The following is a 10,458-nucleotide window of genomic DNA, read 5'->3' on the forward strand; positions in this document are numbered from 1 at the left end:
TTACTTTAAAACATTTCTATTTAAGAGGTATATTTTTAACATTGTAATTTAAGTTATTAAAGAAATTCAACAAAAAAAAAAAAGAAAAAAGAAAAAAGAAAAAGAAAAAGACAAGTGTATAAGATGAAGGATGATGAAAATATCCAAAGACAATCAACGAATTTCGAGTCCAGGATCATTTACTATTATTTATTAGAGAAGCGTGACAATTAGCACTGGGGAAGAAGGTAAAGAGGGATTTGGAGACTTGTAAGTGGGACCCAATTTAATGAGAAGGACCACCACCCCCGAACCTCCCTAACTTATCCTAAGATCGTACGGTCCAAAATGGCTTTGTACAAAAAAGCGCGTGTTTTAAATCGCGAGTCTGGAGCGTGGGTCCGAATGTCAGTCATGTGTTTGTTTGGTTTTGGTTTTGGTGTGCGAACTGCGAGCGAAAAAGGGCAATTTCTGTAGAAGAAGCAAATATATTCTGTCAGTGCCACTCTGCGATTCCCGCCCTTTATCGAGGAAAATTCTTCTCGAGAAAAGCGTTCACGGTCTAATAAGCGAAAGCGACCGCTGTGGCGGAGCCTGCGGCTGCTGCTTCTCCCAATCATCTTCTTCCCTGAGACTGAGAGGATAAAGTTGTTGTAGCCGAAAAGGCGAGGGGGATATCCTTCTGCGGCTGTGATTTTACTCCTTCTGAGAGAGAGAGACAGATGGCGGAAGATGTTCGGTGTTGTGAGTCGAAGTTCTTTTTGTTTCTGTTGATAATCATAGGATTGGTGGCCTTTGCTGGACTCATGGCTGGCCTCACTTTGGGTCTCATGTCTCTCGGCCTTGTTGACCTGGAAGTTTTGATAAAGTCCGGCCGCCCTCAGGATCGAAAACACGCCGGTAATCTCTCTTACTACTCGCAACTCTTCAAATTCATTTCTGAACCTACTTGAATCCTGATGATCTTAGGGGGCTTATTTTAGGAACTTTTTCATTACATATAACTTATTTATGAGGGCCTGCACTATTGAAATTATGCAATTCTGTGGGAATTTGGTAGTTATGTTTGCGTGTATTGAACTGAGAGGACTGTGTTTGATTGATTGGGGGAGTTTTAGAAGATTGAGCGAAACGTTTTGTGCCTGTGGGATCATGTGAAGTAACGATGTTATGGTTTCTTTGGCAGCTAAGATATTACCAGTGGTAAAGAATCAGCATCTTCTACTTTGCACGCTTTTGATTGGTAACTCTTTGGCAATGGAGGTAACCGTGTAGTCTATATTAGTGTTTGCACATTGCTGTTTATGGAGCTTGCATAGCTTGCTAATTGAGCTTAATGATGTGTATGTGTCCCTGGTAGGCTCTTCCGATATTCTTGGATATGATTGTACCTCCTTGGGCAGCTGTCCTTGTATCGGTTACACTTATTCTCATGTTTGGAGAGGTACTTTTGATCAGACCAAAGTGAGAATAATTTGAGCTGTTGGATGTTATTCAATTTATGTGACATATACTTGGCTGCAGATATTGCCGCAAGCAATTTGTACTCGTTATGGGTTGAAAGTTGGAGCAATAATGGCACCTCTCGTTCGAATTCTTCTCATGGTTTTCTTTCCTATTTCTTATCCAATTAGTAAGGTAAAACTAATGGGAGTTCATCATTCCCTTAACTCTTCCTAGTTCTAAGCTGGGAAATGAAAATAGAAGTCTCAAGTCTGAGACTGATAAGATAAGATAATAGATCATCATTCCATATTTACGAGATATTTTGGAAGCTGGTTTGAATATCTTATATAGCTGGAGGTAAGCAATAATAATGTTTATGGAGTCGAGTTTTTAATTTCTTTTATATTTTCCTTTTTAAAATTCAGGTTCTTGATTGGATGTTGGGTAAAGGGCACGCTGTGCTCTTAAGGAGAGCAGAGCTCAAGACATTTGTGAACTTTCATGGGAATGAGGTTTGTCAATCAACTTGGGCATGTGCTCATGGAAAATCATCTGCATGAACTAATATGCTAGGATCTTAGTGCTCCAAAGGAACACTATCCTTATTTTGTGGCTCTGATTTTTCCTCGCTCCAGTCACCATTATCTGATGATTGCATAATATTTATCTTGTCTTAGGCTGGAAAAGGTGGAGATTTAACTCACGATGAGACTACTATTATTGCTGGGGCACTTGAATTGACTGAAAAGACAGCAAAAGATGCCATGACATCAATATCAAATGCATTTTCCCTTGACCTGGATGCAACTCTTGATTTGTGGGTTTCTTTTTTGTTTTTTCTCCCCTCAAAATTTTCAGTTCTTGTGTCTTTCAAACATGATTTGCACGTTCTTTCTATTCTCTAAAGTTTCTTCTTTTATATGGGCAGGGAAACACTCAATGCTATCATGACGAAAGGCCATAGTAGAGTTCCTGTTTATTCTGGAGATCCAAAAAACATAATTGGACTAGTTCTGGTAATTCACTTGCATCATCCATTGCTATGACTAACAATACCATTACTTGATATGTTGAAATGAATCGTCATTCTTGCTCTATGTTGTACCACCCTCTGATGTAGTGTAGGATAATGGGATCTAAGAATGAAATTCAGAAATAGCTAAGAGGGATTTCTCAGGTCCCTCTTGCTTCTCGGTTCTAAAAATCAGTGCACTTAACATGCAAAACTGAAGTACCCTGCATGCCACCCTAAACCAACGGTTACACTAATGTAGAACTGTCTCTATGCTACACTTTTGGACAAATGAGTTTTAAGAATGTGGGCTGAACTGTCAGGGTGCCGGCTCATGAACAAGAAAACAAAGGCCTTGGCCAAGCTGTATTGTTTCTAATTGAAAATTGTAACATACAAACTAAGTAGAAAGCCTAATTGGCAGATATTACACATTTAAATGGCACACCTCTAATGTATGAGTTGCTCTGGCTTATTTTTCTCAATCTGTTTATTGGAGTGAGTGAAAGTTGATGAAATTATTGCTCTTTTTTATTATTCAATTATTAGTTTCCTTTCCCGATGAGCATCTTTGTTTCCTTTTGTGTGCGTTTATTTATTGTGCCAATGATAGCTGGACTTGAGATATGTTCAATGGGATGTCGTATCTGCTCATTTGTTCTGTCTTGATAATTATGCAGGTTAAAAATCTTTTGACTGTTGATCCAGAAGATAGAGTTTCCCTTAAAAAAATGATTATTAGAAAAATTCCTCGGTAAGAGCATGTCCATTGCTTCTATTCTTATGCTTTCAGATTAAACGACCCAATGTCAGTTTTGGACTTCCTGTAAAATAAGCTCCATTAGTTTTTTTTCCTCAACTACTACAGGGTTTCTGAAGACATGCCTCTTTATGACATTTTAAATGAATTTCAAAAGGGCCATAGTCACATTGCTGTGGTATTCAAGAAACATGGTCACCAATCTGAAACATTGCCGAACAAAGGTGAAGATGAACTAGATAAACTAAGAAAGTAAATGTATACAAATAGACCATTCCGTTATGCTTGGGCAGGAGGGTTTGGGATCACGTCAGTTTTATAATTGTTGTGTATGCTGTCTATCTATTAGTCCCTAACAATTAAAAATAATATATTTCATTCAAATCTGTTTAGGATCTACACATTACTCAGCTTCAGTCATTTAGCTCCTTGTCACATTTTAATGCTTCTCTCTGTTTGATTCTTTGATACTCTATAGAACCACCAATTATTGGGGATTCACATTAAATGCTCTTACTTGTGATGTTTTCACTGTGAATAGATCATTTCCATTTGTTACTTTTTTGATGTTTCCTTCTCCTGTCTGTTTCATTTTCAGACAATGGTGTTGACTCTGGTGATGCTCAAAATATAGGGATGAAAATGGAATCAGTTGATGCTCAAACAGTAGCTGAAAAGGCTGGTGGCCAACAGACAAAGAAAAGTCCACCAGCTACTCCTGCTTTTAAGAAACGACACAGAGGTTGTTCATTCTGTATTTTAGATGTTGAAAATGCACCTCTTCCTGTCTTTCCACCTGGTGAAGAGGTGGTTGGTGTCATTACTATGGAGGATGTGATTGAAGAACTTCTTCAGGTAACGACAAATTCCTTTTACTGGCAACAAAACAGGGTTTAGAATGTTAGGAGGTTAGCCCTATCTGACTTGTGTTATTTTCTAATTTTGGCACATTAGCTCAGAATTTAAGATATTTTGGGGGTGTTTGGGACAAGAAATGAATTGTGAAGTCGCGAGGACTTGCAGTTCCTTAATTAATGTCTAAGTTATTGGCTTTGTAAATATAGCTTGTTATTTTGAGTTGAGGATGAGTTTGAATCAATCAAATCTAAAGCAATATGGTTACTTAGCCAGCTTGAATCGTCTCTCTTACCCATTTTTTATGTTGATCTCACGTGTCATATATTCTTTGTCAGGAGGAGATACTAGACGAAACAGATGAGTATGTCAATATCCACAACAGGTACATCTCGCTAGCGAAGAAAAGTGCATTTATGCTTCATGTTTACCTTTTCTTGTGACATGGCCTCTTTGTTGAGATTGCATCATTATGAATCTATGGAATTGGATTTGTTTGTTCTTATTGGTTCATTGACATCTTGGATGATCACAAAAAATAAAAGGTAGTTTTGCTGAATGCAGAATAAAAATCAACATGCAACCATCTCCAGAAAAACCCAGCATCAATCAGTCGCAGCCTTCCCCAAATGTTAATTTGTGACTGGATTCTAACCCAGCAATGTTGGTCCTCGCAAGGTTTCACAGGGGGCTTTCGAATTGGTTATTGGCAGCTCTTGGTTATCCTCTTCGCTATGCCTTCAATAGTCAGGTTTCTCTGTAACTTATTTCTTTTAATCTTATAAGAGGATTTAAACTAGAAAAAAAGAAAAAAAAAAAAGGAAGCTGAAATCTAGACAAGAATTTATTTCTATGATGGCACAGCGATGTACTTTTTGGCATTTATACTTTCCAAGGCTAGATGATTGCATTTTAGAAATGATGCTCTTTGATTGTTGTATAGGAATGATATGTAGTTAAAACTTCAATCCAAAGCAAATGTACCAGAAAATAGATCCGTGTCATGCTTATTCCAAAATGTCTCCACCTTAACCAATACATGATCTTCTTTTCTATACATCTATTGTTTTCTTTGTACCTAAACTTCGAAGTTTATGTCATAGTACTTCTTGAACTTTTAACCAAGAAAATTAAATCATTGAAGTCTGCTTTTCTTTTCTAAGTTCATAGATATGTGGTTGAAAGAGATTTCATCACCCAAATTTGTAGCAAATAATTTGAATCACCAGACAGAGAATCATTCTCAAACAAAATAATTCATAAGATGAGGATAAATTGTAGGAAAGTTTTTGAGTGAAATTGCGCAAGAGACTAAATCGTAGGAAAGTGAAACTAGTGAAAATTTTATATTAAAACAACCTAGCTTGAGTTATGATTTCTCCTTTATCCTAAGAATTCATTCATCAAACTATCATTACTTAACCAAGGTGATCTTCACCTAATCCATTGAATTGGAGTTGCCAACTAAATTGTCTTAAAGTTCTAATTGTTTTAACCCAGTAGCATGCAATATTGAATTTTCCAATCAACATTAAGTTCACATGGATGGAATCCTAATTTCTAAGCGTATAAAACATTTAATGGGTTCAATTCTAGGTTGGTTAGAATGAATGCACATCAAGATAGATTTGAGCTAACCTAATTTATTGCTTCTAACCAATTCTTGTTTAATTTTTACAAGTCAAAGAATTTAATTAATGTTAAGCTATTGTCATACATTCCTATGCCTAACACATAACAATATTCATTCAAGAACAAAATTAAACTAAAGATTAGATAAAAGTTCAGTTTAAGTTCTCATGAAACTCTGAGGGTTCTGCATTACAGCGCTAAAGGGAAGAAGCCTTTTGGTTTTTTTTTTTTGCTTCCCCTTTTGCCTAGTTGAAATTGTTTGCCTTAGTTAATGTCGTTTAACTTCGTATTGGTCCAAATTAGCTCCAAAGTGAAATCAACTCCAAATTGCACATGTGAATTCCTCAAAACCTATAACACAATCAAATAAAATAAAAAAATCACAGAAACGAGCTCGAATTAAGCAGAAACAGATAGCATGTTTCATATGTTATCAATTTACTAGACACAAAATTGAAACCTGGAAATTCTAACCGAACTTATATCTAAAGTCATGGATCTATCAGAAAAAATTAAAATTAAAATTTATATCTAACGTCAAGTATCTATTAAACTCTAATCTTTAGAAACTTAAATCTTTAAGTTTAACAGAAAGACTGTTGGATGAAGATGCCATGAATTCAAATGCAACTTGTGGGTTTATTTATTGGTATAGAATAATCTTATCAAGTAATACAAGTACCAACTGTAGTTCTCAATAAAGTCACATACCCATTTGATGTTTTTCTTTATGGGGTTCTTTCTGACTTCTGCTACTTATAGTTTATTTATTGATATGGAATTAATCTTTTGTATTACAATTTCCAACTGTTGTTTTCATTCATTATGTCATATTCCCCATTCCATTTTTCTTTAATGTTACTCTCTCTTGCATTACTGTTCAAATTATTTATCACGCATTTTCTTTGGACCTACATGAGGATTCCTTCCTTCGACAGTTTTATTGTTTCCCGACTGAAATTATATAAATATATATATATATATATATATATATGTGTGCGCGTTATATTTCTATTTTGATTTTTGAACTTACTGTGCTTTAACTTTTGATCTCTCTTTCTAATTTTTCCCTAATCAATTTTTTTGTTTGATGTCCGTAAATGTTTGAGTCAGCCTATCTCAAGTAGATTAGTCTATGTGGGTGTCCCTAACTAAATTTAGAGGGAGGAAAACAAATACACAGATGTTCAGTTTGGTTCAGATTCTATTAATTTGTTCTCAAATATTTTTAAAATTTTTTTATTGTTCTTGAAACTTCTGGAGTTAAATGAATCTAAGTCGATGCTAACTGATATTCAGATCCAAATGCGTGGTGAGAGGAGTGCTGTTTAAAGGTATAAAAACTTTGAAGTATCTCTCTGTTGAAATGTGTTTGTTTGAACATATCTCACACGAAGACCCAATTATTAATAGCAACAAATAATACAAAAATACATAATTTTACAGTACTTAATATCTTTCCAACTACATAATTACAAAAATGGATTTTCTTTGCCAAATATGTGGTTAATAAAAAAAACTTCACTAAAACTCAACCAATATGATTTACAACTTAATTTTTTTTTGAATTTTCAACATTTATAATAAAATTTATAAAGACATGCGCACTTAATTTTTTTACTGGTATTTCATAAATATCCTACTGTTATTGTTGTTGGGAGAGAATAGTAATAGGGGCTGAGAAGATAAATTGAGTTTGATTTGTGTAATTAAAGAAATTTATGTATTTGTATAGAAAAATGATAATTCATCAGGCTATTCGTGTAAAAAAAAATAGTTAAAAAAGACAATTGTGTAATTAAATATATTTATCTAAGCAACGAGTATAAAGCCCTTATTTAATATTCAAACTTATTAGATCCTATGAATGGGGTGTTAATCGAAATAGTAGATGTGAAAATTCAAAATTTAGATGTTAGAGATGTGCTTGTATGTACATTATCCTTTGCACAAAAACCTCCACTGGTGGTACCTTTAACTCTCTAATGCACGAAGGACTTGGTAGGATTCTAGCTTGCTGGCCCAACCCTTTGCTTCCTGGCAACGTTTTGCAAGCTCCTTTCTTTGTTGAGCTCCATCATCCCGCTCTCCCAAACCTTCCATTGGCACAATCTAAAAACTGTGTTCCGACTTTGATTCAAGGTATCTCATCTCTTTAATCGTCTGTTAATCTATGTTATTACTTCAAAGTAAGAGGAAGGTAAACAGAAGTTAAGGGCATGCACAATAGAAAGTCGGCTGGAGGTCAGTTCCCCTTAAGATCTATCTTATGGACTACTAAACAAAATACAACAAACTTCTTATCGATGGATGAAAAAGAAAAGAACCATATAAAAAAGGAACCATAAAAAACAAAAAATTGGGCATTGCCTCAAACCACTGTATAGCCTCAAACAAACAAAACCGCAAAAACCAGTTGGCAATGATTCAATAAAATTTTTTAGAAATCTGTCTACAAATGAAATTGTACATGACAACCATTCTTGCGTGAGGACGAACAAAGATAATCTACCACTGCACAAGAACTCTGACAGTTCAAGATATGTGAAAACGTAACTACTACATAAAATATTTGATATAGTGATATAAGATTGACAAACTCATTCTTCCATACGATCTTGCTCTGATTGTGATGGTACCACTTTGACTTTGAGTTTTGGAAGGGTGAGGGAAGGATCCTCCTTGAGAACAGAAGGTGCTTTGACCAAACTGATGCTTTGATCCAATTCCTTCTTTGCTTCTCTGAACTCCTTTGCTTTCTTTCCTTGGTGTCTGCAAATGTGAATGATCCTGAGTTACAACTGAAATAGTATTCGCAAAATATATAGGCATATACCAGATGGGAATGGAAAATTTTTTCAACCTGCGTGCAATATGTCTCGATTCCCTATCCATTCTGATTTTATCAATCTTCTTAATAGCCTTCAATGTATCTTCAGTGACATTCCTGTCATATTTATGCGGCCTATGACGCCACCTCTCAAATTCAAAAGTAGAGTCCTGGATAATACAAATGAAACAACAATTAATAGGACGAAGACAATAGGAAGTTTGTACTTACAAAATCGAATTTGCTCCACAAATAAATGAAGAAAGTTTACCTTTGTCATATCCTTTCCATGCAACCTCCTATAAGCTTTAGTCCATTTTACTTTACGAGGATTTCTCTTCATCTTGAAGTTCTTGTGGCATTTTGATCGACAAAATCTAAAAATCTGCAGAAAAAATCACATTAGGAAATAGGAACATGGGACACCACCCACCATTACTAATTTAAAAGCACAGCAAGCCAAGAACAACTATTTATTTCTATAGCCTAAAATATGCATCATAAACAAGCCTAAGATAGAACAGAATCATGTAGCACTCCCTAAGCATTAGCAAGTAAGAACATACAAGCAATGTGCAGAACAAAGCATACAAATCGTGGAAGTTCGCAACCTACGTCCTTACCGTCGCATCATTGCGAACAAATTGAATACCATGTCCTGGATATATAGGGGAGGAACAGAACCAACACTTCTCTAACCTCATTCTTTTCTTCAGCAAAAAACAAACCCTAAATTTCCTGCAACAGAAGGCACGAATGAGATAATCAAATGAACTGGAACTCATACATTCAGAAGATCAACTGGAACAGAGAAAAATCTCTACTAATATGTATTTTGCTACCTTTTAATTCATAAATTCAATCTATTTATGTTATTAATTTGTGAGGTATACAATGTTTTTATATTTTCATTAACAATAATTTGAAGAACTCCAATGAAGAAAACAAACAGTTCTTCACTTTCTTCACCGTGGGTGCAGAGAATAAAGCAACAATAACCTAACAAACAAATAAATAAAACATTGGGTGCGATCTCACCGATGGCGCTAAGGGCTGACACACTGAGTTAGGCGAGAGGGTGAAAGAAGAAGAGAACGGCGGTGACTTCGTCGGAAGGAAGAGACGGTGGCAGCTAAGGGTTAACCGTGAGTCGGGAGCCGCTAAGACGGTGTCGAGTAGGAACCTCGAGCGCCGGGGGGGGGGGGGGGGGGGGGGGGGGGGCGGTAGAGGGAAGCTTATGCGAAATAGGGTTTACAAAAGAAAAATTATATATTACTGTTGTTATTCGAAAAACTATTTATCAAAATATGGACTTTTCAAACAGTCTTCGATACTCTTTTTTTCCATTTTTTTCTTCTCTCTTGCGAGTCTTCATTCTTTCTTTTTTCCTTTTTTTTGCTCTCTCCTTAGTCGACTCTTCATTTTCTTATCTCTTTCTTTTTTTTTTTACTCCTTCCTTTAATTTCTTAATTTAATTAAAATTTAGGAAAAATGTATCCGAAATACCAAACTATTTATGTCACATTTAACAAAAATACCATACCATAAATTTAGCCATTTCTTAAATATTTCAGATTTGTCATTCCATCTTTTTTTCTTAGTCTTCTTCGTTCTTCCTGGGCGATTTCGTCTTTCTTCTTTCCTCTTTTTCTTTTCTGCGATTTCTTTCCATCACCTTTCTTATTTTTCAATTCTTTATTTATGTCGTTTAATCTTTCCATCGTTTCTGTTCTTTTCCTCACTTTTTTTGCTTCGATTTCTTTCCATCGTCTTTCTACTTTTCCTATTCTTTTTTTCGCTGCGATTTCTTTTTTTTTTTACGCGTTTGCATTTAGGTACCAAAATCGTAAGATTTTGATTTTGTACAAAATATATATATATATATATATATATATATATATATATATATATATATATAGCAAAATCTAAAAGATTTAAAGAATT

At 35.0% G+C, this 10,458-nt stretch overlaps 2 protein-coding genes across 6 annotated transcripts; one reads left to right on the top strand and one right to left on the bottom strand.

Moving 5' to 3' along the window:
* The first annotated feature begins 88 nt into the window (after positions 1 to 88).
* Positions 89 to 5,109, top strand: LOC103503947 (DUF21 domain-containing protein At1g47330). Of its 5 annotated transcripts, none has more exons than XM_008468343.3 (12): positions 89 to 879; positions 1,166 to 1,242; positions 1,340 to 1,423; positions 1,504 to 1,617; positions 1,851 to 1,937; positions 2,103 to 2,242; positions 2,354 to 2,441; positions 3,118 to 3,191; positions 3,306 to 3,421; positions 3,796 to 4,052; positions 4,391 to 4,437; positions 4,617 to 5,109. In XM_008468343.3, exons 1-12 carry the CDS (start codon positions 702 to 704, stop codon positions 4,693 to 4,695), a joined length of 1,341 nt encoding a protein of 446 aa, XP_008466565.2. In that variant the 5' UTR covers positions 89 to 701; the 3' UTR covers positions 4,696 to 5,109. The 5 variants fall into 5 exon arrangements, 3 of the variants coding, with proteins under 3 accessions (XP_008466565.2, XP_016903547.2, XP_050939163.1); XM_017048058.2 differs by having other exon boundaries at positions 3,832 to 4,052; XR_007819972.1 differs by lacking the exons at positions 4,391 to 4,437; positions 4,617 to 5,109 and having other exon boundaries at positions 3,283 to 3,421; positions 3,832 to 3,973.
* Positions 5,110 to 8,084: 2,975 nt separating this feature from the next.
* On the bottom strand, positions 8,085 to 9,895 carry LOC103503948 (probable ribosome biogenesis protein RLP24). Its single transcript, XM_008468345.3, has 5 exons — positions 9,553 to 9,895; positions 9,138 to 9,252; positions 8,786 to 8,899; positions 8,548 to 8,684; positions 8,085 to 8,456 (listed from the first exon to the last, which is right to left on the bottom strand). Exons 2-5 carry the CDS (start codon positions 9,216 to 9,218, stop codon positions 8,285 to 8,287), a joined length of 504 nt encoding a protein of 167 aa, XP_008466567.2. The 5' UTR covers positions 9,219 to 9,252; positions 9,553 to 9,895; the 3' UTR covers positions 8,085 to 8,284.
* Between the last annotated feature and the right edge of the window lie 563 nt (positions 9,896 to 10,458).

This window comes from Cucumis melo, chromosome 4, assembly GCF_025177605.1.
Source record: "Cucumis melo cultivar AY chromosome 4, USDA_Cmelo_AY_1.0, whole genome shotgun sequence".
NCBI lineage: Eukaryota > Viridiplantae > Streptophyta > Magnoliopsida > Cucurbitales > Cucurbitaceae > Cucumis > Cucumis melo.